General features: G+C 42.3%; 1 protein-coding gene across 2 annotated transcripts in view; it reads right to left on the bottom strand.

The window, feature by feature from the left end:
* Positions 1 to 14,762: 14,762 nt before the first annotated feature.
* Positions 14,763 to 27,805, bottom strand: part of LOC141128672 (mitogen-activated protein kinase 14) — a gene marked incomplete in the record, with an annotated part of 96,083 nt that continues 83,040 nt past the window's right edge. For both annotated transcript variants that reach the window (XM_073616101.1, XM_073616102.1), the window contains 1 exon segment: positions 14,763 to 19,292. In XM_073616101.1, coding sequence (XP_073472202.1) covers positions 19,225 to 19,292 — 68 coding nt within the window.

Genomic DNA, 27,805 nt, shown 5'->3' with positions numbered 1-27,805 from the left:
GACTTTTTTATAGATGGATGTTGGAAAAATGGAGGGGTCTGCAACGTACAACGAGAATGCGAACCCTCCATTGTCTACTCCATCAACAAAGAAAACAAGGAAAAGAGAGGAGGGACAAGATGAGGAAAAAAGAGGAGAAAAGAGATCTAAAAAGAGGCAGACTGTAGAAATTGCCCATTCTACTATTAAAATCTATAACCTATCCAGTTCTGTGTTTTTGGACACAGAGCTGGACCTCCTCAGAAAGGGTCTTAACTTTGCCCCACCTAGTACACCTAATCTGTGTGATTTATTTATAGATCTTAATAAATATATACGAAAACTCACCATTCAAAGGTACTATATACTCAAGGAAGCTGGAAATGGGACCAGTGCTGATAATGCAATAAAGACAACAGCACTCACATCTCCAGAAACTAGTGTGGAGAACGATTCCATTCTTAATATCCTTGAAGAGCTCTATGTAGAAGCTCAGCAGGGTGAATAGATATTGCCACAATCTAATTTTGGTTCCTTATGTGAAAGTGCAATAGTTCATACTTCTTTCAAACCTAAATCTTCATTTTTCCCTATTGGGCTAAAGGAAAATTCATCTCATAATGATATAATTTTTGATTCCTTTAAAACTTTCGTCCTGGCAATAAGAATAATAACAATAAATATCTAGACCCCTTTGGTACGTCTATGGTCTCCGATGGTGATATTTTCTCTAAAACCTATTTCAAACCGAATGGAAGAAACTCGTACCTGCACGCCAGAAGTAATCAGTAATGATGTCACCCTTATAGAGACCGTCTTCAACAAGTACCTAGCCCTATATGAGAACCCATTAGACTATAATCAAGAATTGGTTTCCACTATTAATCCCGATGGCCATCAAGCTCGGTTTTCTACCCAATATACTAATAAGGCTTTTGAGATGCAAAGTATAATAAAGAAAAATTGGAGTAGCCTTAAACATGATCCTGTGCTAAGTAGCAGACTTCCCGATAGACCCACTATTGTGTTTAGAAAAACTCGGGATTTGAGGAGCTTGGCAGCCCCGAGTAGGGTGAAAAAAATCTTCAAATAAATCTACAAGTATATGGTCGACAATCTTTGACCAAAATGGGAGCTATGAGTGTAGCGTCAAAAACTGTTGCACATTTACAGTGGGTACGGAAAGCATTCAGACCCCCTTAAAGTTGTCACTCTTTGTTATATTGCAGCCATTTGCTAAAATCATTTAAGTTCATTTTTTTCCTCATTAATATACACACAGCACCCCATATTGACAGAAAAACACAGAATTGTTGACATTTTTGCAGATTTATTAAAAAAGAAAAACTGAAATATCACATGGTCTTAAGTATTCTTACCCTTTGCTATGACACTCATATATTTAACTCAGGTGCTGTCCATTTCTTCTGATGATCCTTGAGGTGGTTCTACACCTTCATTTGAGTCCAGCTGTGTTTGATTATACTGATTGGACTTGATTAGGAAAGCCACATGCCTGTCTATATAAGACCTTACAGCTCACAGTGCATGTCAGAGCAAGTGAGAATATTGAGGTCAAACTAACTGCCAGAAGTGCTCAGAGACAGAATTGTTGCACAGATCTGCTGCACTTAAGGTTCCTAAGAGCACAGTGGCCTCCATAATCCTTAAATGGAAGACGTTTGGGATGACCAGAACCCTTCCTAGAGCTGGCCGTCCGGCTAAACTGAGCTATCGGGGGATAAGAGCCTTGGTGAGAGAGGTAAAGAAGAACCCAAAGATCACTGTGGCTGAGCTCCAGAGATGCAGTCGGGAGATGGGAGAAAGTTGTAGAAAGTCAACCATCACTGCAGCCCTCCGCCAGTCGGGGCTTTATGGCAGAGTGGCCCGACGGAAGCCTCTCCTCAGTGCAAGACACATGAAAGCCCTCATGGAGTTTGCTAAAAAAAACACCTGAAGGACTCGAAGATGGTGAGAAATAAGATTCTTTGGTCTGATGAGACCAAGATAGAACTTTTTGGTCTTAATTCTAAGCGGTATGTGTGGAGAAAATCAGGCACTGATCATCACCTGTCCAATACAGTCCCAACAGTGAAGCATGGTGATGGCAGCATCATGCTGTGGGGGTGTTTTTCAGCTGCAGGGACAGGACGACTGGTTGCAATCAAGGGAAAGATGAATGCAACCAAGTACAGGGATATCCTGGACGAAAACCTTCTCCAGAGTGCTCAGGACCTCAGACTGGGCCGAAGGTTTGCCTTCCCACAAGACAATGACCCTAAGCACACAGCTAAAATAACAAAGGAGTGGCTTCACAACAACTCTGTGACTGTTCTTGAATGGCCCAGCCAGAGCCCTGACTTAAACCCAATTGAGCATCTCTGGAGAGACCTAAAAATGGCTGTCCACCAACATTTACCATCCAACCTGACAGAACTGGAGAGGATCTGCAAGGAGGAATGGCACAGGATCCCCAAATCCAGGTGTGAAAAACTTGTTGCATATTTCCCAAAAAGACTCATGGCTGTATTAGATCAAAAGGGTGCTTCTACTAAATACTGAGCAAAGGGTCTGAATACTTAGGACCATGTGATATTTCAGTTTTTCTTTTTTAATAAATCTGCAAAAATGTCAAAATTCTGTGTTTTCTGTCAATATGGGGTGCCGTGTGTACATTAATCAGGAAAAAAAATGAACTTAAATGATTTTAGCAAATGGCTGCAATATAACAAAGAGTGAAAAATTTAAGGGGGTCATACTGGTCACTGGAAGTTCAACATGGCACCTCATGGCAAAGAACTCTCTGAAGATCTGAAAAAAAGAATAGTTGCTCTACATAAAGCTGGCCTAGGCTATAAGAAGATTTCCAAGACCCTGAAACCGAGCTGCAGCACAGTGGCCAAGACCATACAGCGATTTAACAGGACAGGTTCCACTCAGAACAGGCCTCGCCATTGTCGACCAAAGAGGTTGAGTGCACATGCTCAGTGTATGAGTGCTGCCAGCATTGCTGAAAAGGTTGAAGGGGTGGGGGGTCATCCTGTCAGTGCTCAGATCATACGCTGCACACTGCATCAAATTTGTCTGCACGGCTGTCATCCCCGAAGGAAGCCTCTTCTGAAGATGATACACAAGAAAGCCGCAGCCAGTTTGCGGAAGACAAGCAGACTAAGGACATGGATTACTGGAACCATGTTCTGTGGTCTGATGAGACCTAGATAAACGTATTTGCTTCAGATGGTATCAAGTGTGTATGGCAGCAACCAGGTGAGGCGTAATGTGTCTTGCCTACAGTCAAGCATGGTGGTGGGAGTGTCATGGTCTGGGGCTGCATGAGTGCTGCTGGCACTGGGGAGCTACAGTTCATTGTGGGGACCATGAATGCAAACATGTACTGTGACATACTAAAGCAGAGCATGATCCCCTCCCTTTGGGCCGCAGGGCAGTATTCCAACATGATAATGACCCCAAACACACCTCCAAGACGACCACTGCCTTGCTAAAGAAGCTGAGGGTAAAGGTGATGGACTGGCCAAGCATGCCTCCAGACCTAAACCCTATTGAGTATCTGTGGGGCATCCTCAAACAGAAGGTGGAGGAGCGTAAAGTCTCTAACATCCACCAGCTCCCTGATATCGACATGGAGGAGTGGAAGAGGACTCCAAAGGCAACCTGTGAAGCTCTGGTGAACTCCATGCCCAAGAGGGTTAAGGCAGTGCTGGAAAATAATGGTGGCCACACAAAATATTGAAACTTTGGGCCCAATTTGGACATTTTCGCTTAGGGATGTACTCACTTTTGTTGCCAGCGGTTACGACCTTAATGGCTGTGTGTTGAGTTATTTTGAGGGTACAGAAAACATACACTGTTATACAAGCTCTGTACACTTACTACTTTACTTGTAGCACTCACTTTTGTGAGATACTATATATATATATATATATATATATTTTTTTTTTTTTTTTTAATCCAGGTTTTCACATTAAAGACATTTTTTTCAAAAACACATATACCCTAGAAAAACGTCTCAGTACAAAACAAACCTTCTCTTAGCAGCATGATGATGAAGTCTTGATTGAAGGAAAAAAAATGATTGAAAAAAAGAGAAATCCGTGATTAAAAAACTTCTATATAGAGAAACAAATCTCTGCCTATAACAGCAGCAAAAAAGCTGAAGTCTGACATACAGTCGGTAACATTTTACAGAAGTATGCACAGAAAACCAGGTAGCTGAACTTGCAAAGTTGTAAAACAGAAAAACCCATGATGTACCAAAAGATCTGGTAGAATTAACTATAAATCGGGAAAAGGGTTACCGTACTCTTAAGAAAAAAGGCTCAAGAAATGATTTGGCAATTCCCCCAGGCAATTGTGGATCGTAAGGCAGAAGAGCTCTTGGCTCCCTCAGGCAAGACAAAGAGCAAGTTTGACTTTTTAAAGGATGCGGTGGCTGCAATGTACCCTCACAGCTTTTACCACGTCCAAACTGTGAAGAGCTGCCTCCTTAAGATTTTTAGGAGAGGGACATTGTAAGACAATATCCTAATTTAAATGGAAACCAGACACTACCTTCAATAAAAAAAGAACATTTAGATGCAAAACCATCCTTGTCCTTATCCATCACTAAATTGGGTTCCTTACAAGACAGGGCAGCCATCTCTAAAACCTGTCTGGCAAAAGTAATAGTCACCAGGAAAGCGACCTCGAGAGTAAGATCTGCTAAGGGAATGTCTCGAATTGGTTCAAAGGACGACTTTTTTAGGGCCAAAAGAACCAAGTAAAGGTCCCACAGCATCATAGACATCTACAGAGGTGAAATGAACAACCCCTTGAACAATGGCCTTCATCGAGGAAGGAGAGGCTATGGGTCTCTGAAAAAGAGAATGCCCAAGGTTGAGACCTGACATTTTAGCATACGCACTGCTAAATTTTAATCCAGCTCTGACTGTAGGAAGGCAAGCAACCCCACACAGAATAATGGTGAGGGTGGAAACTCCTCTGCTCACACCAGGTATACCATGACAAGAAGTAGCCTTTCTTGCTTTAACCACTTGCCGACCGCCGCACGCTGATATACATCGGCACAATGGCAGCGGTGGGCAAATGGGCGTACAGGTACGTCCTCTTTAATTTGCGGGCTATTGGGTGTGCGGGGGGGCACGCGCCCGCCTCGTACTGCGTGACCATGCCCGCGGGTCCTGGGGACTCGATGTCCACCGGTGTCCCGCAATCGTTGTCACGGAGCGGCATAACAGGGAGATGCCTATGTAAACAAGGTATTTCCCTGTTCTGCCTAGCAACATGACAGAGATCTACTGTTCCCTGTCATTGGGAGCAGTGATCTCTGTCATGTTGTAGTGAGCCCATCCCCCCCCAGGACACACTTAACCCCTTGATCGCCCCCTAGTGTTTAACCCCTTCCCTGCCAGTGTAATTTACGCAATGTCGCAGTCACGATAAAAATCGCAGATCACCATTATTAATAAATAATAAAAATGCCATAAATCTATCTCCCCTATTTTGTAGACGCTATAACTTTTGCACAAACCAATCAATATACGCTTATTGCGAATTTATTTTACCAAAAATATGTAGAAGAATACATATCGGCCTAAACTGAGGAAAAAAATATATTTTTATATTTTTTTGGGGATATTTATTATAGCAAAAAGTAAAAAATATTGCTTTTTTTTCAAGTGTCGCTCTTTTTTTGTTTATAGCGCAAAAAAATAAAAACCGCAGAGGTGATCAAATACCATCAAAAGAAAGTTCTATTTGTGGGAAAAAAGGATGTCAATTTTGTTTTGCTATAACGTCGCACGACCGCGCAATTGTCAATTAAAGCAACGCAGTGCCAAATCTCAAAAAGTGCTCTGGTCAGGAAGGGGGTAAATCCTTCCAGGGCTGAAGTGATTAAAAAAGCATAGGAATCACAATTCCAAAATGCCATTTTCTCTTAGGACTTGGGCTTCAACAGCAATGCCGTTAAAGCCACACCGTGAAGAAGGATGGCAAACGACCCTTTGCGACAGTATGTCTGGATGATCTGGAAAAGGTCAGGGTGGTTCCAACAGAGGTGAAGAGACTGGGAAAGCACATAAATCAGGTGGAAGGGATACCATGGAGTCACCAGTGCATCCACCACTAGCACTAGAGAACCCTTTGCTCTGGAAACAAATCTGTCTAGTTTACTATTGAACATGAATGCCAGGAGGTTCCTGTCCGGAGTCCCCCAGCAATGATAGATCTCCCTGAACCCCTCTAGTTGTAGGGACTATTCCCCTGGTGTCGGTCCCTGATAACTTAGAAAATCCACCTGTCAATTTTCTACACTTGGAATGTGTATGGCACTTATGGTCGGAACATTTGTCTCTGTCCAATGTAAGATAAAATATTTTCCCTGCTGAGCTGTGTGACTTCTTGTATCTCCTTGCTGGTTTACGTATGCTACTTAGTGGCATTGTCAGACTGTATTCTGACTAGGAGAACCTTGAGAAGGGTTGTCCACTGTAGATGGGAAAAGTAAATGGCGGTCAGCTCCAGGATGCTTGGAAGTCGAGTCTCCCTCAGTCTCTCTCAGAGTCCAAGTCCCCTGCGTTGTAGCGGTCCCCAGCAATCCTCTCCAGCCTGTCAAGCTGGCATTCATGGTAAGAACTGTCCAGTTCAGCAGAAGAATCGGCCTAGTTGCAGCAACAGACTTGAAATCCACCACAGGAAATTCATTGCCCTGAATGATAGGCAAACAGGGTGATCCAGAGAGAGACAAGATTGATCTGTTCTTGCCTGACAGAATATTGTGCTGCAGGGGAATGGAATGCCATTGAGCATACAGGACCGCCTTGAACAAGGCCATCATGACTCTCTCATGGAAGTCCTTACTTGAGGGATTTGCAGTGAAAAGAGGCAAGAGTCTGCTCAAGTAAAAAGACAAGTTTCTTCTATGGAAGAAACACCTTGTTCTGGACTTTATCTGGAACCAAACCCAGGTATTCCAGATGTTGGGAAGTGTCCAGGCCTTATTTCTGAGGGTTGAGGATACAAAAATTTTCTAAGATCTAAATTTTCTGTTGGAGGTTCTCCCATAAGGCAGGAGATGACCTTTCCAGCAAAAGCAAGTTGTCCAGGTATCCTAGGACATAAATCTTCCTAGACCTAAACAAGGTAAGTAGCAGATGCAGTACTTTAGGAAAGACACAGGAAGCCATGGCTAAGCCAGATGGGAGAGTCACAAATTGAAAATATTTGTTCTTTACTGCAAAACAAAGAAAGTGTGGAGGAAAGATCAGGATGTGTAGGTACTTATCTTTGATGTCAATTGATGCCAAAAATTTGCCTAGCTGGAGGGGCATCATGGCTGCTCTTGCAGATTCCATTCAGAATTTTGACACCTTTAGAAAAAGATTTAACCATTTGAGGTTCAAAGTTTGGGAACTGTAAACAGGTTTGAACAGAAACCCTGGTATCTATTTTCCACTTGGACCTGTATCAAAACTCCCTGATCCTGCAGTTAATGCATTTAAGAGACAAAGGCAAATTGGACAGCAAAAAAAAACAAGGCAGAGGTTGGCTCTGAAACTCTAACTTGTACTCGGAAGAAAACATTCTGAAACCAGGAATCTAATGTTTTCTAGCACCGGATGTTTGTAAAAGCCAGCAAGTAGAAACGTGTTTGATAACACAGGAGGGTCAGGCAGAAGCATAGTTTAGACAAGCCGGGTGCACACAAGTAGGTCAGAGTCCAAACGGTACACAATCACAGAGCAAGCCATGTCATACATGGTAATACACAGAGCAAAGAAAGCTGGATCAAACAAGAGAACACAAGGTAGCATCCTCTATCATGAGCACCAGTAGTGTGTGCAACAGGTGCTTTAAAAGAAACAACAGGCAGTTGGCCAATGGCCATCACTTTCAGGTAGGAGCTTTGCTTTTGAGTAGCCTGAATCCTGGTACTAACAGAACTGTGATATAAGGACTTTCTTCCACAGATGATTCATCCAAATGGGAGGAAGTGACTGCTCTGATTATGTCCTCCTCCAAATCTGACCAGGTGGAAGATTCTGAATTAGGATGAGAGGAGACTGAGGGGCTGCGGGCCCATGGCCTTTATAAGCAGATTAAAAAAAGTCAACATTTTCCTCTTCCTTCTGAGGACATTTGAGGAAAATTATTTTTTTACCAAATAGCCCAATAAGTTGCCATCTGTTCTGAGCACCTTTCAAACCATTGGGAGGAAGGATTATCCCAATTTCAGCACCAAACTTGTGACCCACCAAGCCAAGGTAAGCCCGGTCCTGCTGGGCAGGCATTTGGGACAATCCAGAGACTGCACTGTCTTGCCCCACACGCTGCCAGATTTGTTGGTTGCAATGGTCAGGAGTTAAATTGAGCATGTGGAGCTGCCTTGAAAAAGGACTCTATTAGGCCCCAGATCCTCATGCAAATAATTATTGCACAGGCCGAAGGGAAATGCAACACATTTGTAACTCCAGAAAAAAATATAAGCAACACTGATGCGCCAGGAAGCTGGGGGCAAGCAAATAGACATCCTTGATGTTCAGAGGCCAGAAGGTCTCCACATTTGATGAAAGCTATTCCTGATTGGGCAGATTCCATTTAATTCTTGTACTTGGATGAGGTTGTTGAAAACATTTAGATTCACTATTTGACGGGTGCCACCTTTTGCTTTGGGGATGGTGAACAGGTTTGATTAGAGACCCTGAAACCTCTCCTTTTGGGCTGACTCTTTGAGAGGGGAGCTGTGATAGAACAGCATGAGGGTCCACCCATCTTGGCAAGTTTGATAACATGAAAACAGAGACTGAATTTCCAGGTTAGCAACCCATGAATACAACATTCTGGACCCAAATATCTCAAATGTCCACCATTTGAGTGGGTCCAGATGGCTGTGAAAGTCAACAAATGTTCCCCCATTCTGACAAGTGGGAGCAGCCTCTTATCATGAGATGGACTTGCATAGGACTAGGGGGTCCAATAATTATGGCAGAACTTTGATAGTTTTAGGTTTCCCCTTGGAGACCTGAAAGAAACTCTGATGCCGTGTACAGACGATCGTAATTTCCGACAACCAAACCGTGGATTTATTTCCAACGGATGTTGGCTGAAACTTGTCTTGCATACACACAGTTGCACAAATGTTGTCGGAAATTCCGATCGGCTAGAATGCGCTGATGTACAACACATATGACGGGACTAGAAAAAGGATTTTTAATAGCCAGTGCGCCACCCTTTGGGCTCCTTCTGCTAATCTTGTGTTAGTAGAAGATTGGTGATAGACAATAAATGCTTTTCTGATCGTTACTGCTCTTCAGTTTGTGCTTGTGGGTTCGTATCTGGTTTTCAGTGCGTGTAGTCAGATCGCATCTGGTTTTCAGCGCATGCTATTTCTAGTAAGTATTTGACTTGCAGTGGGTTCTTGTCCGCTCGTTTCTGATTTTCAGCTCGTTCTCAGGTTCTTTCTGATTTTCAGTTCGTTCTGACCAGCTGACTGTTTTGAAGCCATATTGCGGTTACGTACTTGTCATAGAGTACCTGCTGTGCAGGGGCTTGGTGTTAGGGTTCTTACTTTGACCCAAGTCCAGTCCATGAACAGGGCAAGGAGGAGTTCATGGACGAAGAATTGGTTGCTCCAGTGTGACCAATTCTCGCACATGCCTTTGTTGGGGTTGATCTATGAGAATAATCCTGATGATTTCAGGAATTATCTCTGGATGACGGACCCAATTCTTCACTGTTTGTTGGCTTTGCTGTACCCTTATTATATTACGAAGCAGGACACCTGCATGAGGTAAGCCATCACTCAGGAACAAAGGCTAGTCACCACCTTGCGGTACTTGGCGACAGGGAAAAGACTGCAGGACATCAAGTTCTCGACAGGCATCTCCTCCCAGGCTCTGGCGATCATTATTCCAGAGACCTGTTCTGCCATCATTCAGGTCCTGCAGAAGGACTATATTAGGGTAAGTTTTCTCCTTTAACATCACATTCTATGTACTTAATGTTTGCTAATGTATTGTATTTCTTTCATCATTCCATAATTACCATTATTGTAATATGCTGTGAATGTCCCCTTTATCCTCATGCTTGAATATTTTTAATGCTCCTTTTTTGTCGTTGATGCATATTTGCCTTCACTAACCTCCCCAGCATGCTATCCTGGGCCCATACACACCTAGCCTAGTCACTTAACAATGTATTTTGTCAGCTCCATTGTACAGTTTTACCCTAAACACCCCCTAAAATGTGTACAAATGTTATTTTTGTCCTTAAATTCAGGCAGAGTGCAAGAGGCTTTTTTTTTTTGTGGCCCAAACTCATTTGGAACCCTCCCTCCCCCCAACCGCTAAGTCAAATGATACCAATCCTCTATCTGCTGACTTTGCCAAACCCATACACACTATACCTACCTCTTTTGTGGTCATATTTATGGATGAATTCACCAAAGCATGTAGTGAAAGGTCCTGCCTGAATACTTTCAAATGGTACTGTTTGAAGTTTTGTTCTCCTATTATCTTGATAGGTAATTACAGAATGTAAAAATGTGCTTCAATTTGGACAGTGTGTATTCATATTTTTAGATTATGACACTTCATAACTATCCAGTGGTCTGCCAATAGTGCAAGTAAGGAGGGACTGGCCAAAGTAACACACATTATGTATGCATTCAGCTCTCAATGAAGTGGAGAGGGTTACCTGTCCAAAACATCTCCCCCCCTCCTAAAATTTTTAAATGGGCCATCAGAGGGGGTGAGGAATCTGATAAGTGGACCTTATATCTTTAAATACTCCTAAAATAAAGGTTTTATACTTATGTTGGCCAAGAATGTTTGTGTCTAATCTGCTTGCAATGTTATGTGCAAAAGTACTAATTTATTTTTTTCTTGTTTGACTCCACAGTTTCCTTCAACGCCACAGGAATGGCAGACCGTGGCTTCCCAATTTGCCCAGCGGTGGCACTTTCCCAACTGCGGAGGGGCAATTGATGGGAAACACATCCACATTGTGCCACCCCCCAACTCGGGTTCATACTATTATAATTACAAGGGGGTTAATAGTATTGTGATGTTGGCGGTGGTGTCAGGGACATATACGGGTTTCTCTATGTGGACGTGGGAACAATGGCCAGATGATGGAATTATCGCCCAGACCAAGTTCTACGGCTGGCTCCAGAGTGGTGGCTTGGGCCTGCCACCTGCAGAAGACAACGTGGCTAGTCTACCTTTTGTCTTTGTCGCTGATGAAGTTGGATGGGCTGGGTGATCACCTGATGCAGCTGTTCCCGAGCAGGACCCTCACCCTGGAGCAGAGGGTTTTTAACTACCGGCTGGCCAGAGCCAGAAGAGTGGTGGAGAATGCTTTCGGGATAATGGCCAGCCGGTTCCGCCTGTTCCTGACGCCAATCAACATGGCGGAATATAAACTAAACCATATAATACTTGCATGCCGCATTCTACACATCTTTCTCAGGAGAAATGCTACAAACTATTTGGCATCAGTTGGGCCATCCTGGCTTGCCCCCCCCTCCCCCCAAAGTGCCCACGAGGTCCGTCAAAAATATATGGAATACTTTGCGGGTAGGGGGACCATTGCCAGCAAATGTTTGATAAGCATTTTTTAAAATAACATCTTTTGTTAAAATGAAATATTTAATTTGATATACTGCTTGTGTTTCTTTTAGCTGTCTCCTAGGTTTTCCAATGGGCTTTTCTTTATGGCCGTTTTCTTCAATAGTGCAAACGTAATCTAGTTGATACATGAGGTGACAATCTCTTCTTCAGCTAACTATTATGTTGTGGGTCTGTTACACACACAATGTTTTTTTAATAATGTATGAAATGCATTAATAACAAAAAAACACATCCTTTTCATCGCCATGAATTGTTTTGAGTACCCAAACTGGGCTGATTGGGGTAAATTTTAGACCACTGTGGGGGTAATTTACTAAAGGCAAATCCACTTTGCACTACAAGTGCACTTGTAGTGCAAAGTGGATTTGCCTTTAGTAAATTACCCCCATTGTCACTGTAATCACCAAATTACTACAATAACTGGTATTGAAAGAAGCCACACTTTGTTGACTAGAAAACATTTTACTCAAAACAATGTGCGTTAAAAAAGGGTTTTTGAACAAACCAACATATTTGTTGTATAACATTTTTTGGCTTGAAGGTACAAATATAATTTTTTGGGTTAAACAGGCATGTTTAAAACCATAAACATACACAACTCAGGAACTTACAAAGTTCAACTTTGACAAAGTGAAAGCAATATCAGACATTAGTATGTCCAAACTGTGTTGATCCTGACTTCATCAGATGGGGCAATGTCACCCCTGTGAAAGCCAAATTTTGTGGCAGGGTGCATGGAGGCAGAGTTGTTTGGTGGAACGGGTTTACTGGTCAGTATTCCTCTCCTTTAATATATGGTTCAAGTTCAAACATTTAGTAATGGCTTTATTTCCATTTCTGATGATTACCTACATGCCTGTTTGTCTTAGATTATTTTGATTGTTATGCGCCTGACTGAAACCATTGCATGGCTGTGATAACACTCCTACCTGAGTGTACTTCTCCATTGTTGGGATTTTTTTGCCGGAATCAGTGGTTTTCAGACATTATATCAGTGTCTCCAACAGAAATATTGATTCCATTTGTGATTGAATTTCAGACTGTGTGAGTGTCTACATGGCCATCTACGGGTTGGTTCTGATATATTTGGATATACAGCATATGACTTATAATGGTTTCATTTTCACCTTTCCTTGTTGTTTGGGGTTTGCTTTAAATTTTATGTAGAACACCTTTTCAACCCTGCGGAACAATTATCAACCTTGCATTTCAACTCTCCACCTAAAGACTAGTACTCTTCGCCATGCCATATACATTTATATGAAGATGTTGTAGGTCTGTACTTTTATTTATATTATACCTTATACATATTGGGATGATTTCTATTCATGAGTGAGGTGTGGGAGACAGGGATATCTCACCCTGCTACAGACCTCACTCGCCCAGTAGATTGCCTTCCTTGGCCTTGTGACGCACAGTGTTTTTGGTGCTGGCAGTACTGGTGAGTATCTTTTGCTCTTGAACCAACTTTCTTTTTGGCCCCACCCCTTCTCTAGGGATTATTAGATATACATAGTATTCTTCTTACCCTACTATGTTAACGTTTGCTGCACAAAATTTAGACAAGCCTGTGAAATGCTGGGACAATATAGTCTGGTCAGATGAGACCAAAATTGAATTCTTTGTATGCCATAATACACACCATGTTTGGAGGTCAAATGGCACTGCACATCACCCCAAAAACACCATACCAACAGTGAAGTTTGGAGGTGGGAACATCATGGTGTGGGGCTGTTTTTCAGCAAAGGGTACTGGCAAACTTTGTGTCATTGAAGGAAGGATGAATGGAAAAATGTACCAAGACATGCTTAATAAAAATCTGCTGCTATCTACCAGGATAATGAAGATGAAATTAGGGCGGACATTTCAGCAAGACGAATGATCCCAAACACAAAGCCAAGGAAACTCTCAATTGGTTTCAAAGAAAGAAAATAAAACTGCTAGAATGGCCCAGACAATCTCCGGACTTGAATCCAATAGAAATTCTATGGAAAGAACTAAAAGATTAGAGATCACAGAAGAGGCCCACAGAACCGTGCATCCCTGTTCACCAATTCAGGTGCTAATCAGGTCCAAATTTTTGCCTGAATTAGCACCTGAAATCGGACCAGAAGATGCACAGGACCCTTCTTCAATTCGGACCGTGGTCGACCCGGAGCTGTGTTAACTGGCTCCATCGAGAGCCACCCACCCTCCCCTGTCATATGCATGAACTTGGCCTCAAGATTTGAACACAGTTTTTGTGTGGGAAAAATGGGTCAAAATCACATCCGAGCAATGAATGCGGCTAGTTTCTCCATACAGGAGGCATCTTGAAGCTGTCATTATCAAAGAATTTTGTACAAAGTATTAAAACCTATTTCAGTTAATGTGTTCAATGCTTTTTTGCTGTGTCATTCCATTTTTGTTGAACATAACTTATTTTTTTTTTAACTTATTTGTTTTGTTTTTTTTTTGTATGTATGGATTGCATATGTTGTTTCCGATACATGGTGAAAATTTAATGTCAACAGCACCTTTAGAAATATATTTACCTAGAAAAAATCATGACGTGTTCAATACTTATTTTACCCACTCTAAACATCTTATCTGATAAGCCATTGTTCTACAGGCTTCTAGGCTGTCTTCAAGTCCAGAGTTGCTTGGTATACACCTGAAAAATGCACTTGGCTACAACAGAAACACATATAGTATTCTAGAGAGGGAATGAATACTGTTATAACAAAAACTGCATTGTTTACATTAAACCCAATCCTTAGTAACCTCCATGGTCCATTAAAAATACTTGAATACAAACATAAATTTGTATTACCCAGTTTACATTTTTTCTGTTCCTTTGTTATGCTACATATAGTGTTCAAGAATTCCTGCCCAGTGTCCCTAAAATAAGAAATACATTTACAGGGAATAAAAACCTAGCCAGAAAATGTCTACCACTTGGAGACTATTATTCTAACTATGGAAACAGCGCCATCTTCTGTATGTGAAAGTGATAGAATAGAGAAATGTGGCATAGAAAGAGGATGTTTTGGGTATATAAAAAAAAATAAATAGATTTGCAGAATTTTCAGTGTGATCACATGGGAACCCCCTGAAATAAGCTGATGTAGTACATAAAGCACACAACACAACCAATGACAGATTTTAAAAATAAGATTTATTTGACCAGTGCTTATTTATGGCAAATCCATCACAGAGGAGACCAAGAAAATAGCAAAATGTAAGTGAACATTTGTGTAGCTCCATATCAGTCTTCTGTGTAAGTGCAGCAGTTCTGTTCAATGTAAACATCCTAAATTTCATTTTAGAAAAAAATAAAAATAAATTAAAAAAAAAAGACAAGGATTTGTGAGAATCATGGTATCTGTACAAAATGACATCTGTGGGTTTGCTTTGACATGTTCTGACTTGCCAGAGCAAGCTCACCGGATATGCCACTTGTAATTTAGGAAACTATGAAAGGAAAACATCCATTCAGTAAGACAAAATATACTTTTAAAGGCAAAGGATCAGTACCATACAGAGGATGTTAAAACAAATACAAAATGCCCCTTTCACTAAATATGATTTGTTAATATTGACAAACATTTGTATAATTATACACAATTTTAATGCCAGCTACATACATTTACATTGGCTAAAATATTTTCAAAGATACCCTAGTGGTACAACTACTGTATGCATAGAAAACTACTGCTATGTAATTAAAATGAGAGCATCAACGGTTTTTAACAATTCATTCATAGCATTCAGAATTAATATCTTAAATACTCATTGTGTGTACAGTGCCATACATAAGTATTTACCCCCTTGGCCTTTTCCAAAATTTGTTACTGCTTCAACGTGGAATTAAAATATATTTTCTATATCAATATAAAACAGTCTATTTTGATAAGGTGGACAAAGTGATAGTTCCCCAAACTTTAAAAATAAAATCAAAAATTCTTAATTGCACAAGTATTGACCTCCTTCACTAACAATTAAAATAAGCTCTGGTGTATCCCAAAGTTTTCAGAAGTTAAATAATCCTCTAAAATAGAGTTGCACGATTTCAAAATATACATTTTATACTGCTGCTCTTGGAAGACTCCAGAGTTTTGAAACAAATACCAATTGGATAATAAAATGACTTTGTGGCAAACTTATGAAAAAGCAAAAATCAGGACTGGGTTAAAAAAATAAAAAAATTAACATTAACCAGACCATCTTTTATTCATTATTAAAAAATAAAACACAGCTGCAACTTTGCCTAGAGAAGAGCATCCAATAATATGAATTGGATTACGAGGTGGTTAGAAAAGCAAGCAAGGTTCGAAAACATGCATAAAGATTTTGCAGAGATCCACCACAGAGTGGATTGTATCATAGAGTGATGAGGAGAAAGTCATTAATAAACTTGGAGAAAAAAAAAATCTGTAGCAATACTTGAAAATTGCTGATTTCCAATGGATCTCCATTCAAACTAAGAGAGGGTAGAACGGTTTTGCCAAGAATGGATAAAAAAATAAATAAAAATCTGAATTCCCATATGAGCAATGGATAAATAAACAAGTTTTGATTAAAAAAAAAAAAATCTGAATTCAGTCATGGCAACCTAGTAATGATCTGCCCCCAAATATCTGCAACTGTAGTCACAATGGGAAAAGCCCAGTTAAATACATTTCAATACTATAAAATATGGGCATATGGGAAAGTCCAATGAGGGTAGTACTTACAGCACTGTAGGTTATGTTTGGCATTATAATGATGGAGCATAAAAATAAATACTGCATGTTGAGTTTATGTGCCAAGTGTCTTTCCTGCACTCTTAACAGCACTGGTGTAGCAAAAGCAGTAAAACACAGTCACAAATATATTCAGGCTTAGAGATCCATAACCTTAAGGACCCTGCCCCCACATTATATTAAAGTGATCGAGAAGGAGCTTTCAGGAAGAATGAGTGAGGTTCTCAATAATGCTGAGCAACTAGCCAGCTGTTACATGTGTGTAACTTCACAGTAACGACCCTTTCCTCAGAAAAGTAAGGAAGACCTTTATCAGAGGCCAGTTAGTGGCTACCTCAAGAAGCACATGGAGGCACCGCTTTTAGTGTTAAACTTTGGACTGTACAACTCCAGTCCTCGAGTGCCGTTATTCTTACACAGTTCACATTTTGAAACCAAACACTACTAAAATTTCCTAAACAAATGAAAGTTGAGTAATAGAGCTACACAGCCCTGATCTAAGCACACATTTCTATAACTTAGTGCTTTCCACTTGTTGGTGTAGGTCTACAGCAAGTACACAGCCATATGAAGGAAGGTCATCTTGGTCTGGTTCTGCAAAAAAAAAAAACCTACCATGGTATTCACGTAAATTTAAACAGCAGCTCCTGTCTTGCAATTTGGTTAAACCACATATAAAGCATAGTAAGGTTGTTTATATTTTTTCCCCATTTTAATTTACAAGGAAAGGTTTATGCTTAATGCACATGGGCACATTTAAAGAACACTGCATAATTCAAGCTTACACAGAAAGGATGGTTGATCCACATGACTATTAAAAGGCTACATTACAAGGTAAAGTTAAGATAATCAGAGGTAGGAATTGCCTAATACAGCTCTTTCAAAGTGTCAGCACATGAACAAACACTCATGCACCTGCTTAAAGAGTAGAAATATATTCTCTGTGAACCAGAAGCTTATGTGGCCCAGATCTGGTCTGCATTTTTGAGCATACTGTGGAAGGGGAAAGGGAGAGCTACTTTGGGTTTTGTAAAGTAGCAATTCTTCATCATTCTCATCCTTGGTCTGAATAACTAAACTCCTAGTCTGCAGACAATGACATGTTGGTTACACATGCTTAGCGTGCCCATCTCCAGCAGTATACATATCTCTGTCTCCCAGATAAATAGCCCAGGAGAGCTAGAGCAAGGAAATTCATAATTTTGCTCTCAACGGTATAGTGGTCCTATAGATGAAAGAAAGGATGGAAGTTTACAACACAAAATGGGTGTTAAAGTGCTTCCCACAGGCACTAATTAATTACTTTTTAAACTACTGCTCAACTTATGAATTATAGAAAATTATTTGTGTGCAAACGCAAAAAGACTGAATATTCCACAATTTCTGAAGGAAAATGGCAGTTTCTAACTACCATTTTCCAGCTGATTTTACCCTTTGTTACAAATAACCAGCAGATAGAAATTTAGTAAAGAAAGGAAAAAAGTAAAACCAATAAAAACAAAAATCTATCAAATGGAAAGACTTCAAAGAAAAAAAAAAAACAAACAAAAAAAAAAACAAAACAGTAAACAGCTTTATATGAATATTGCCATTTAACAGTACTATTATATATAGTAAACATATATATATATCTATAAACTTTCAATGATAAAGTCTTTTAGTTTTACATAAAAATCATATTTGATACTGGAGCATAATGCATTTTACATCAGATTTTCCTGTGTCCACTGACTTTTTAGAAATCTAGACAGTTCATTTTTTTAAACTCTTAAAACACTTCAGACAGTTTAGCTCCAATTACCTGTTTAGGACACAAATTTGAGGAAACAAACATAAAACATTTTCTTACATAGATGCTAATGAGCAATGTGTACAGTATTCCACAGTAAGCAGAACAGGAAAAATGACTGTCCATTGTGTACTATTAAAATGTGATATGTTTTTTAATCTGCATATAAAAGAGCCTAATAGTGTCACAACTGATTACCCCAGAGTGCTGCCCATTTGCTTCACTGCCATCAGAACTTACAGCATCCCTGTTTGCATATAACCAATCTTATTTAAAAAAAAAATAAATAAAAAACACACAAAAGATGGCATCTAACATGTGTAAGTCTTTCCTAGTGTTGTCATCTGTTCTTTTTCTTGCCTGTCAAAGGTGGTGGTTATTCTTGGATCAGACTTATTGGCTCCCAAATTCTGCAACAATTTGTCCATCCCTACCTTACAAAGCGCATGCTTATCTCAAAAGAACGGTATACCATTCAAATTTAAAATATTGTTGCAGAAGAAAAGTTTTGTTAAAATGGCTTTGTGTATGCACAAATTAAGCATCAATGAAAGAAGGTTAATTTTCCTAGATGTTCAAAACTTTTTTTTTTCCTTGGCTTGAACTAGGTTAAAAAAAAAAAAAAAAAAAAAGTGTTTGGTGAGGGCTTAAAAAAAAAAAAAAAAACATCAATTCCGTTTGCCCAAAAATGCACAGATTTTGTATCCTATATCTGGTCTGTCTTTTATCCACTTTAAAAATCACAAATATTAAGACATAAGGAGCACTGAACACAACTGTTTTAACAAGTATTTCCAAAATGGTCTGTGGCACAGGTCATACTGCAAGTGTAGAGGATGAAGAACTATACTTGTGAAAAGTGAGAGGCAGCCTGGAGGGCTAGGGGAACATGCAACAATAGTTAGATTCCATATAAATAACTCCCCAGTAAAGAAAAAAAAAATATATATATATATAGAGATGTATGTATGCAAGTCACTCAGATCTACAGTCTGATAGGCACTTTTTATGACAGCTGGAGGTGGAAAACAGACCCCTCCACCAACGTCTTCACAGCGGCAAAACACCTTTGGAACAGCCTTTTTCAAGATTCCATTTCATCAGGGTCCAGTGGTGGAGGTACAAAGCAAAGTACTTCTTCATATGTTAAACCTAGATGTGCAAACAAAAAAAAGGTAGAGTAAGTGAAAAATTATTACTCATTTCGAATTCCTTTTTCACTGGTTGTCCATATTGGCACCAACTAGTAAACTGTCGCCTTGCAATTACATAAGACAGGAAGACAAGCAATTTAATACCCCACCCACACTCTATATGAAAATCTTGACTACCCATCAAAGTTATCTTAGCTTCAGCTCCTTCCAAGTCTCACACTTGGTCTTTTTATGTGGCGTAGGTCTCAGGGAACAACAGGAAGGTTTGAGAAGTAGCAAGGCCAAAGTTAACCCTTAAGCTTTTACAAGAAAAGTCAAGACGTATAAGAATAAACAGTGGCATCTGCATGTTAAAATGTGGTTCAGAAGGCAGGCTCTGAAGTCTCACATAGCAGTGCCCATCAACAGGGAATAGTGAATACATGTCACAGAATTCCAAGAAGTAAATATGTGGGGATCAGTTTAGGAGGAGCCGCTGTACTAACAATCCGTTGTTAGTCTAGCGATCTCCTCTGCTGTGTCATTGTGTTCTGACAGGGGGAAACCCCCCCCCACGAACAGTACATTCAGCGCTCTCAGCCATTGGCTGACAGTGCTGATCAGCAGACCTTTTTCAGTCATGCCCCTTTGACAGAAGCTTCTGTTGAACTGGCTGCAGTACACACCGGTCGAATGTCAGTCGGTTTTTATTGAACCAGCCGATGCTGCCCAACATTTGGGCTGTGTGTACTAGGTTTTGTCAAAGAAGACTCCAGTCTGCAAGTAATCACAATGTCATAGCTGACAGTAACCACATAAATAGGCAACCACTCTGGAGCCACCAGTTGCACAAAGTGTTGTTTGCTGACTCTCAGAGGGAGGAGTTTTATATGTATCCGCAGCAAATGGGATTAAGCTGCAGAATATTAAAATACAGAGTTCAAGTGGGAAGATTAAACTAGTAATAACATACACATTAGATACAGTGGGGATGGAAAGTATTCAGACCCCCTTAAATTTTTCATTCTTTGTTATATTGCAGCCATTTGCTAAAATCATTTAAGTTAATTTTTTTCCTCATTAATGTACACACAGCACCCCATATAGACAGAAAACACAGAAGTGTTTTTTTTTTCCTTCCCCTTCCTTCCTCTCCCCTTCCTTCTTTATTCCCTTCCTCCCCCCTTCCTTCTACCCCTTCCCTATTCTTAGATAGAAATATATATGTCCCCATCACAAACAACCAATTCCTTTATTGGGGCCTCTCTTCCCTGGGAATAGTCGAAAAAAAGAGAAAAAAAAAGAAAGAAAAAACAAAAAAGTACTTAGAATATCTAGGTTCCCCTAAGTCCGTCCCTAGTATTACCCCCAAGCCCCCTCTCCCCCCCGATGTCACCCAACTCAATCCTACCATTCCACCACATATCCTAAAACCTACCTGTTCTAGTCAACACTTTTCTCCACTCCTATTACTTCGTGTAGCACTCTATAACCAGTTAAGGGGCCGGAACACGTCCTATCACCTTAGCAGACCGTATTGAGCCCTTGAACTCTAACGAATACTTCCATTTTTCTTTGTACTCTTCCATTTCCAATCCCTCGCTGTATCTCAGGTATTTGAGACTCTGAATTTAGTTTATTTTATCGTATCAGTCCTGTAGCGTTGGGCACTTTCTTTCCTGTCAGTATCTGGGTATTAGGCTTTTGGCTGCGTTCAAAAGTTGTGGTAAGAGTGTTCTCAGATATGACCCAGTTGGCAATCGAAAACCATGAAATAAACATGCCCATGGATCGTCAGGGACATCAATATGAGTTATCTCTCTAGTGATTTGCCTAATCTCTCCCCAGAATTTTTTGATTTCCGGGCAGTGCCACCAGATATGCGCCATTGTCCCGATCGCTTTAAATCCCCTCCAGCAGTATCGCAAGGTTTTGCTCTGATATTTAGATGCTCTATCTGGGGTAATATACCATCTTGCCAAGCATTTGTAATTTAACTCGGACATCTTATAGTTTACCGATGTTGTGTGTACTCGCTTTAATAAGATCCCAATATCAGAGTCTATAAGTTTTAAATCTAGTTCCAACTCCCACTTCTTAATAAATGACGGTGTTTCTACTCCCTTCAGTTCTATTAACACCCTATAGGTCCTAGAGATCCCTTTCTTCCCTGCTTTATCAACACACAGTTTCTCTAAGGGGCGGTAGTTGTCATCGGATCTAACTGGTTAGGGGAGTGTTTCAAAAAAATGTAACTTCTTCTTCCCCTTCTAGTCTATTAGAAGTTAACTCCTTCCAATCTAACTCCTTGCTCCCCATATTTAACTATAACGAATAATATTAAGGCCTCATGCACACTGGACATTTTTAATGCTGCTGTTAGGGGCGTCTGGCTTTTTTTTTTTGCCTCTAAACGCACCCTCATGTTAGCCTATGGGGTTGATTTACTAAAGGCAAATTGTCTGTGCACTGCAATTGCAACACCTTTGGGATGAGTTAGAGCGGAGACTGTAAGCCAGGCCTTCACGTCCATCAGTGCCTGACCTCACAAAAGCGCTTTTGGAGGAATGGTCAAACATTCCCATAGACACACTCCTAAACCTTGTGGATGACCTTCCCAGAAGAGTTGAAGCTGTTATAGCTGCAAAGGGTGGGCCAACTCAATACTGAACCCTACGGACTAAGACTGGGATGCCATTAAAGTTCATGTACATGTAAAGGCAGGCGTCCTACTTTTGGTAATATTGTGTGTGTATGCACAGTGGGGATGGAAAGTATTCAGACCCCCTTACATTTTTCACTCTGTTATATTGGAGCCATTTTCTAAAATCATTTAAGTTCATTTTTTTCCTCATTAATGTACACACAGCACCTCATATTGACAGACAAACACAGAATTGATGACATTTTTGCAGATTTATTAAAAAAGAAAAACTGAAATATCACATGGTCCTAAGTATTCAGACCCTTTGCTCAGTTCGGCTCAGATCGCTGCGTTGAACAGCCAGAAGTTTGGCCCCCTCCTTTCCCTGCAGTCTTCTGGGAAACATCACAGGTTCCAGAAGACTACGGATCATTCACAAGGCGCAGCGCAATTTGTGAATGCATGTCAAAACCAGGTACCGGCTCCTTTCCCTAAAAAGTGCCAAATGTGGCAGTGGAGGGGGGCTCAAACAAGTGGAGCTTTCCCTTTTCAGTGGAGCTCCGCTTTAACCAAAGAATGAGACTGATATGTCTTTAAAATAGCATGAATATTGCAGAAATCTGTCCCTTGATGGTGCTCAAAGCCAGGGACATCTGCACACCCGACTGGAAACATGGCAGAATGCACTCTAAATAATGTTAGGGATGAAACCTACAAGCTTTGCAAGTTCTATCCCCTCAGGACTTGGGCTTCAATAGTCAGCAACCATACTGCCTGGATAGGTTTGGACCAGGTTGGTTTTTCCCGGACAGGGAAGCCAGGGAGACCATAAAAACCCTGAATCTCCATCATTGACTCACCTCCTCCCAACAGGAGGGATTTTTCCTGGCAATGGATGCGGAGAAGGCGTTTGATCGAGTGGCCTGGGACTACATGGAAGCGGTGTTAACAGCTCTTGATCTAGGAAGCTGTATGCGCGTCTTTATAGGCTCCCTTTATGAACCCACAAGCTAGAGTCCGAGTCAACGGCCACTTATCAGACACCTTCCCCATCCATAATGGCACTAGGCAGGAGTGTCCTCTTTCGCCTTTACTCTATATCCTTACCCTAGAACCTCTACTACGCTGCATCGGGGCTAATCTGAATATAAAAAGGCATAGAAGTCCACCAAAGGGAATACAAGATTGCGGCCTTTGCGGATGACATCCTCTACCCAACCTTATGCCTTAGACCACTTCCAGTGTATCTCGAATTTAAAAATCAATCTGTCAAAATCATTTGCGCTAAACGTCTCGTTGCCGAATGACCTGGTACAGCAATGCCAAGCAAATTTCCCATTTAAATGGTTAACAGAGGCTATCACCTACTTAAGTGTCCAGCTCCCGGGTAAGCCAAACAACACTGTATGATAAAAACTTCCTATCCCAGCTGAAAATTATACAAGATCTTCTGAAGTGGGACGTACCCACCCTCTCATGGTTTTGTTTGGATGGGCCTCTATCCTAAAGAGGACGGTCTTACCCCGTCTATTATACAAGATGCAGACTGTCCCGATCCACTTCCCGTCCTCCTTTTTTTTTTTACAGCCTATAGGAAAATGTGTAGATCCTTTCTATGTGGGACAAAACCAGCTCGTATCGGCTGGGCGAAACTAGTATTGCCTAAAGAAAAAGTCGGAATTGGTCTCCTGGACTTACAGCGATATTATTGGGCTGTTCACAAGACTAGGGTGGTGGATTGGAAAGTTCATGCCTTTTGTTAAAGCTGGGTGAATCTTGAGACTGATAGCAGAAACTGAGCTTGGCTCAATACCCTGGGTCTCTAAACAGAACGTGCTGCCTAAACTCCACACACATCCCCTTAATGGGGCAACTCTCCAAGCTTTTGATAAGGTATGTAAAGTCCATGCACTTTTAGCCACAGATTGCCCAATTACCCCCATTAGAGACAATCCAAACTTCCCTCCGGGTCTGCCGAGAACCTATCTTTTAAAGGAATGGCCCTACACACAGATGCAGGCTAAACACTTTTTTCACAGATGCAAGTTTCTAAGGCTATAAGAGCTCGCTGCGTTGTCCAACACTAGATCTTTCCCCTCTTGATCCTACATGCAACTAAAACACTTTCTAGACGTCCCAGCGAAAATAGCCAAATACAAGAAAACTCCCACGGTGTTTGAATCTCTATGCTTAAGCTTCTCACCCCAGAGTCACATGATCTCAGCCCTATATGTCTCTATGTTTGGGGAGCCGTACTCCTCTCTGTGCTCAGATCATGCATTCTGGGAATCAGCCTTGGAAATGGAGCTAGGGGACGCCAGCTGGGATCGCATCCACTTGTTTATACACAAAGGCTCTCTCAATGTAAATACGTAGGGGAATGGGTATGAGCTTAAAACTAGATGGTATAAGACCCCACAGCTGCTTTATAGGATCTTTCCTACGGTGCCAGAGTATTGCTGGCATTGTAAAAAAAAAAAGATGTAGGCACCATTCTTCATATCTGGTGGTCATGTCCGCTAATTCAGGTACATGAGGCGACGACCGCTATCTCTTCGCTCCCACTGGAGTATTCACCAGCACAGTACTTCCTGCACTTTTTCAAGATCCCCCCCAAATACTTCAAATCGATAGCTACGCATTTGATAAACGTTGCTAGGCTTTGCATACCGGTACATTGGAGGTCCACACAGTCGCCTTCTATAAAAGAATGGCCACTATGTATTGACCGCATAGCGACGATGGAGGAGCTGATATTCACTTCGCAAGACAAAAACTCGAGCTTCTCGGCTACTTGGGAGGCATGGATCACGTATAAAATTTCCCAGTTATATCAGGAATTGTTGCAACACAACATGTAACCTATTATCAAGACACAGTGTGAACTCGGACGGTCCACCCCGGAAATCTGGGGGACCATGTAGATGTAGCCGGCAAACAGTGGATGGAGGGGGTAGCAGGTGGGATCCCACCCCCTCTCCGTCTATCCCCCCCCCTTTTCTTTGTACTCATCCCCTTCCCTTCACCTCCCCCTCCTATTCTTTCTGCTCTTTTCTCTTCTTCGTTATCTGAGCCCTATGTTATAGTGGACGTGGAACTTGGGACTGACTGTAGTGGCCAGTCCTGATCTCCAGGTTGCCATTTAAGGAAGGAACAATTGGGAAATGCAGAGCTAATACGAACGTACTCTTGCAGGTGGTTCCGATAGACTCCTGAAGTGTTAGTAGACCAATTTGAACTAAGACACGTAATTAATAGAAGGGCCAATATACCCTACCCTTGAACATTGTTTTTGGTGTAAATGTGTCCCTTACAGAGCTTGGTTATTTTTTTTTAGACATTTTCTGTGTTCACAATTTGTAAACTACTGTTTGGATTACTACAAATGTAACCCGCATCCCAATGCATTAAGCTGTATGTTTCTTGAAAATTGTAATAAAATCTTTATGAAACAAAAAAAAAAAAAATAGTCATCAACCATAAAGCAGGATGGGAGATCGAACCCTGCGACAGCAAATCTGGCCAATTTTGAAGTGTCCACGGTTCATTTTACAAGAGACATATTGTCAGCATACCACATTATTCAAGGCCAAGCCAGTACAATCTCAATCACTGGAATGCCCTACTCCAGGAGTATTGAATCCTTCACATCATAGACCCTCGCCCTTACATTACAGTCTCCCCTTTACATCAGTGTCATCAGTCCATTCCTTTATCTCACAGCCCTCTTCACATTGCAGAACCCCCTTTACTTTAGAACACTCCCCTTTAAAATCCAGCACCTCTTTACATTACAGTGCCTGTGTTACATCACAACCCCCTTTGCATCCAAGTCCCACTTTTTTTACATCAGTCTCACCCTTAAATCACAACTGATTACTTAACTGTCCTCTGTCCCCCTTCACATCGCAGCCCCCTACCCTTTACATCAGTGTCCTTAGCCCCCACTTCCTGGCACCCCAGTCCACTTCACAGTTCCCCTTCCTGGCACCCCAGTCCACTTCACAGTTCCCCTTCCTGGCACCCCAGTCCACTTCACAGTTCCCCTTCCTGGCACCCCAGTCCACTTCACAGTTCCCCTTCCTGGCACCCCAGTCCACTTCACAGTTCCCCTTCCTGGCACCCCAGTCCACTTCACAGTTCCCCTTCCTGGCACCCCAGTCCACTTCACAGTTCCCCTTCCTGGCACCCCAGTCCACTTCACAGTTCCCCTTCCTGGCACCCCAGTCCACTTCACAGTTCCCCTTCCTGGCACCCCAGTCCACTTCACAGTTCCCCTTCCTGGCACCCCAGTCCACTTCACAGTTCCCCTTCCTGGCACCCCCCAGTCCACTTCACAGTTCCACTTCCTGGCACCCCCCAGTCCACTTCACAGTTCCCCTTCCTGGCACCCCCCAGTCCACTTCACAGTTCCCCTTCCTGGCACCCCAGTCCACTTCACAGTTCCCCTTCCTGGCACCCCAGTCCACTTCACAGTTCCCCTTCCTGGCACTTCACAGCCCCCCTTCCTGGCACCCCAGTCCACTTCACAGCTCCCCTTCCTGGCACCCCAGTCCACTTCACAGCCCCCCTTCCTGGCACCCCAGTCCACTTCACAGCCCCCCTTCCTGGCACCCCAGTCCACTTCACAGCCCCCCTTCCTGGCACCCCAGTCCACTTCACAGCCCCCCTTCCTGGCACCCCAGTCCACTTCACAGCCCCCCTTCCTGGCACCCCAGTCCACTTCACAGCCCCCCTTCCTGGCACCCCAGTCCACTTCACAGCCCCCCTTCCTGGCACCCCAGTCCACTTCACAGCCCCCCTTCCTGGCACCCCAGTCCACTTCACAGCCCCCCTTCCTGGCACCCCAGTCCACTTCACAGCCCCCCTTCCTGGCACCCCAGTCCACTTCACAGCCCCCCTTCCTGGCACCCCAGTCCACTTCACAGCCCCCCTTCCTGGCACCCCAGTCCACTTCACAGCCCCCCTTCCTGGCACCCCAGTCCACTTCACAGCCCCCCTTCCTGGCACCCCAGTCCACTTCACAGCCCCCCTTCCTGGCACCCCAGTCCACTTCACAGCCCCCCTTCCTGGCACCCCAGTCCACTTCACAGCCCCCCTTCCTGGCACCCCAGTCCACTTCACAGCCCCCCTTCCTGGCACCCCAGTCCACTTCACAGCCCCCCTTCCTGGCACCCCAGTCCACTTCACAGCCCCCCTTCCTGGCACCCCAGTCCACTTCACAGCACCCTTCCTTTACAGTTTTCCCTTACTTTCATCTCAGTCCCCTTCACAACCCCCCCCCCCTTTTTTTTTACTGGTCCCCTTCACAGCCTCCCTGTGTTCCTGGCACTCCAGTCCCCTTTATATGAATCCCCCCTCCCTTATATTACACTTCCCCCTTCCTTCTATTACACTTCCCCCTGCCATTCACAACACTCCTCCAACTTTTCCGATCCTACCTTACACAGCATGTAGAAGGCAGAAGGAGAGGCATGTCTGGACAAAGGGTGGGACATGCTTTTCATGTTAACAGGCAGGTGATTGGTTGCTAGGACCGCCCTACATTCTAGCAATAAATCACTGGCTTGTTAACTTAAAATGCATGTCCTGCCCTCTGTCCAGACATGCCGCTCCTTCTGCATTCTACATGCTGTGTGATGAATGTTGTGGCGGTGTCGGCTGCAGGGGAAGGAGGATGTCAGCCGGGAGAAGACTGCCAGGCTGCTAAGTGGCCAAGTGTCATTCGGTCCCTTTTCGGACCATGGTCCGCCTTTTTGCAATGCCTGCCCTACACCTTTATCCTGCTCAACAACAGAGGTAGGCATTGAGGGAAGGCATAAATCAGGAAAACCTGTCCCAAAGAGTCTTCAGGGCATCTACTGCAAATGCCAGAGGATCCCTGGTTC

The sequence above is a fragment of the Aquarana catesbeiana genome, linkage group LG02 (assembly GCF_042186555.1).
Source record: "Aquarana catesbeiana isolate 2022-GZ linkage group LG02, ASM4218655v1, whole genome shotgun sequence".
In the NCBI taxonomy this organism is placed as follows: domain Eukaryota; kingdom Metazoa; phylum Chordata; class Amphibia; order Anura; family Ranidae; genus Aquarana; species Aquarana catesbeiana.
The sequence above is the reverse complement of the archived record's forward strand: the minus strand, read 5'-3'. Positions and strand labels throughout refer to the sequence as shown.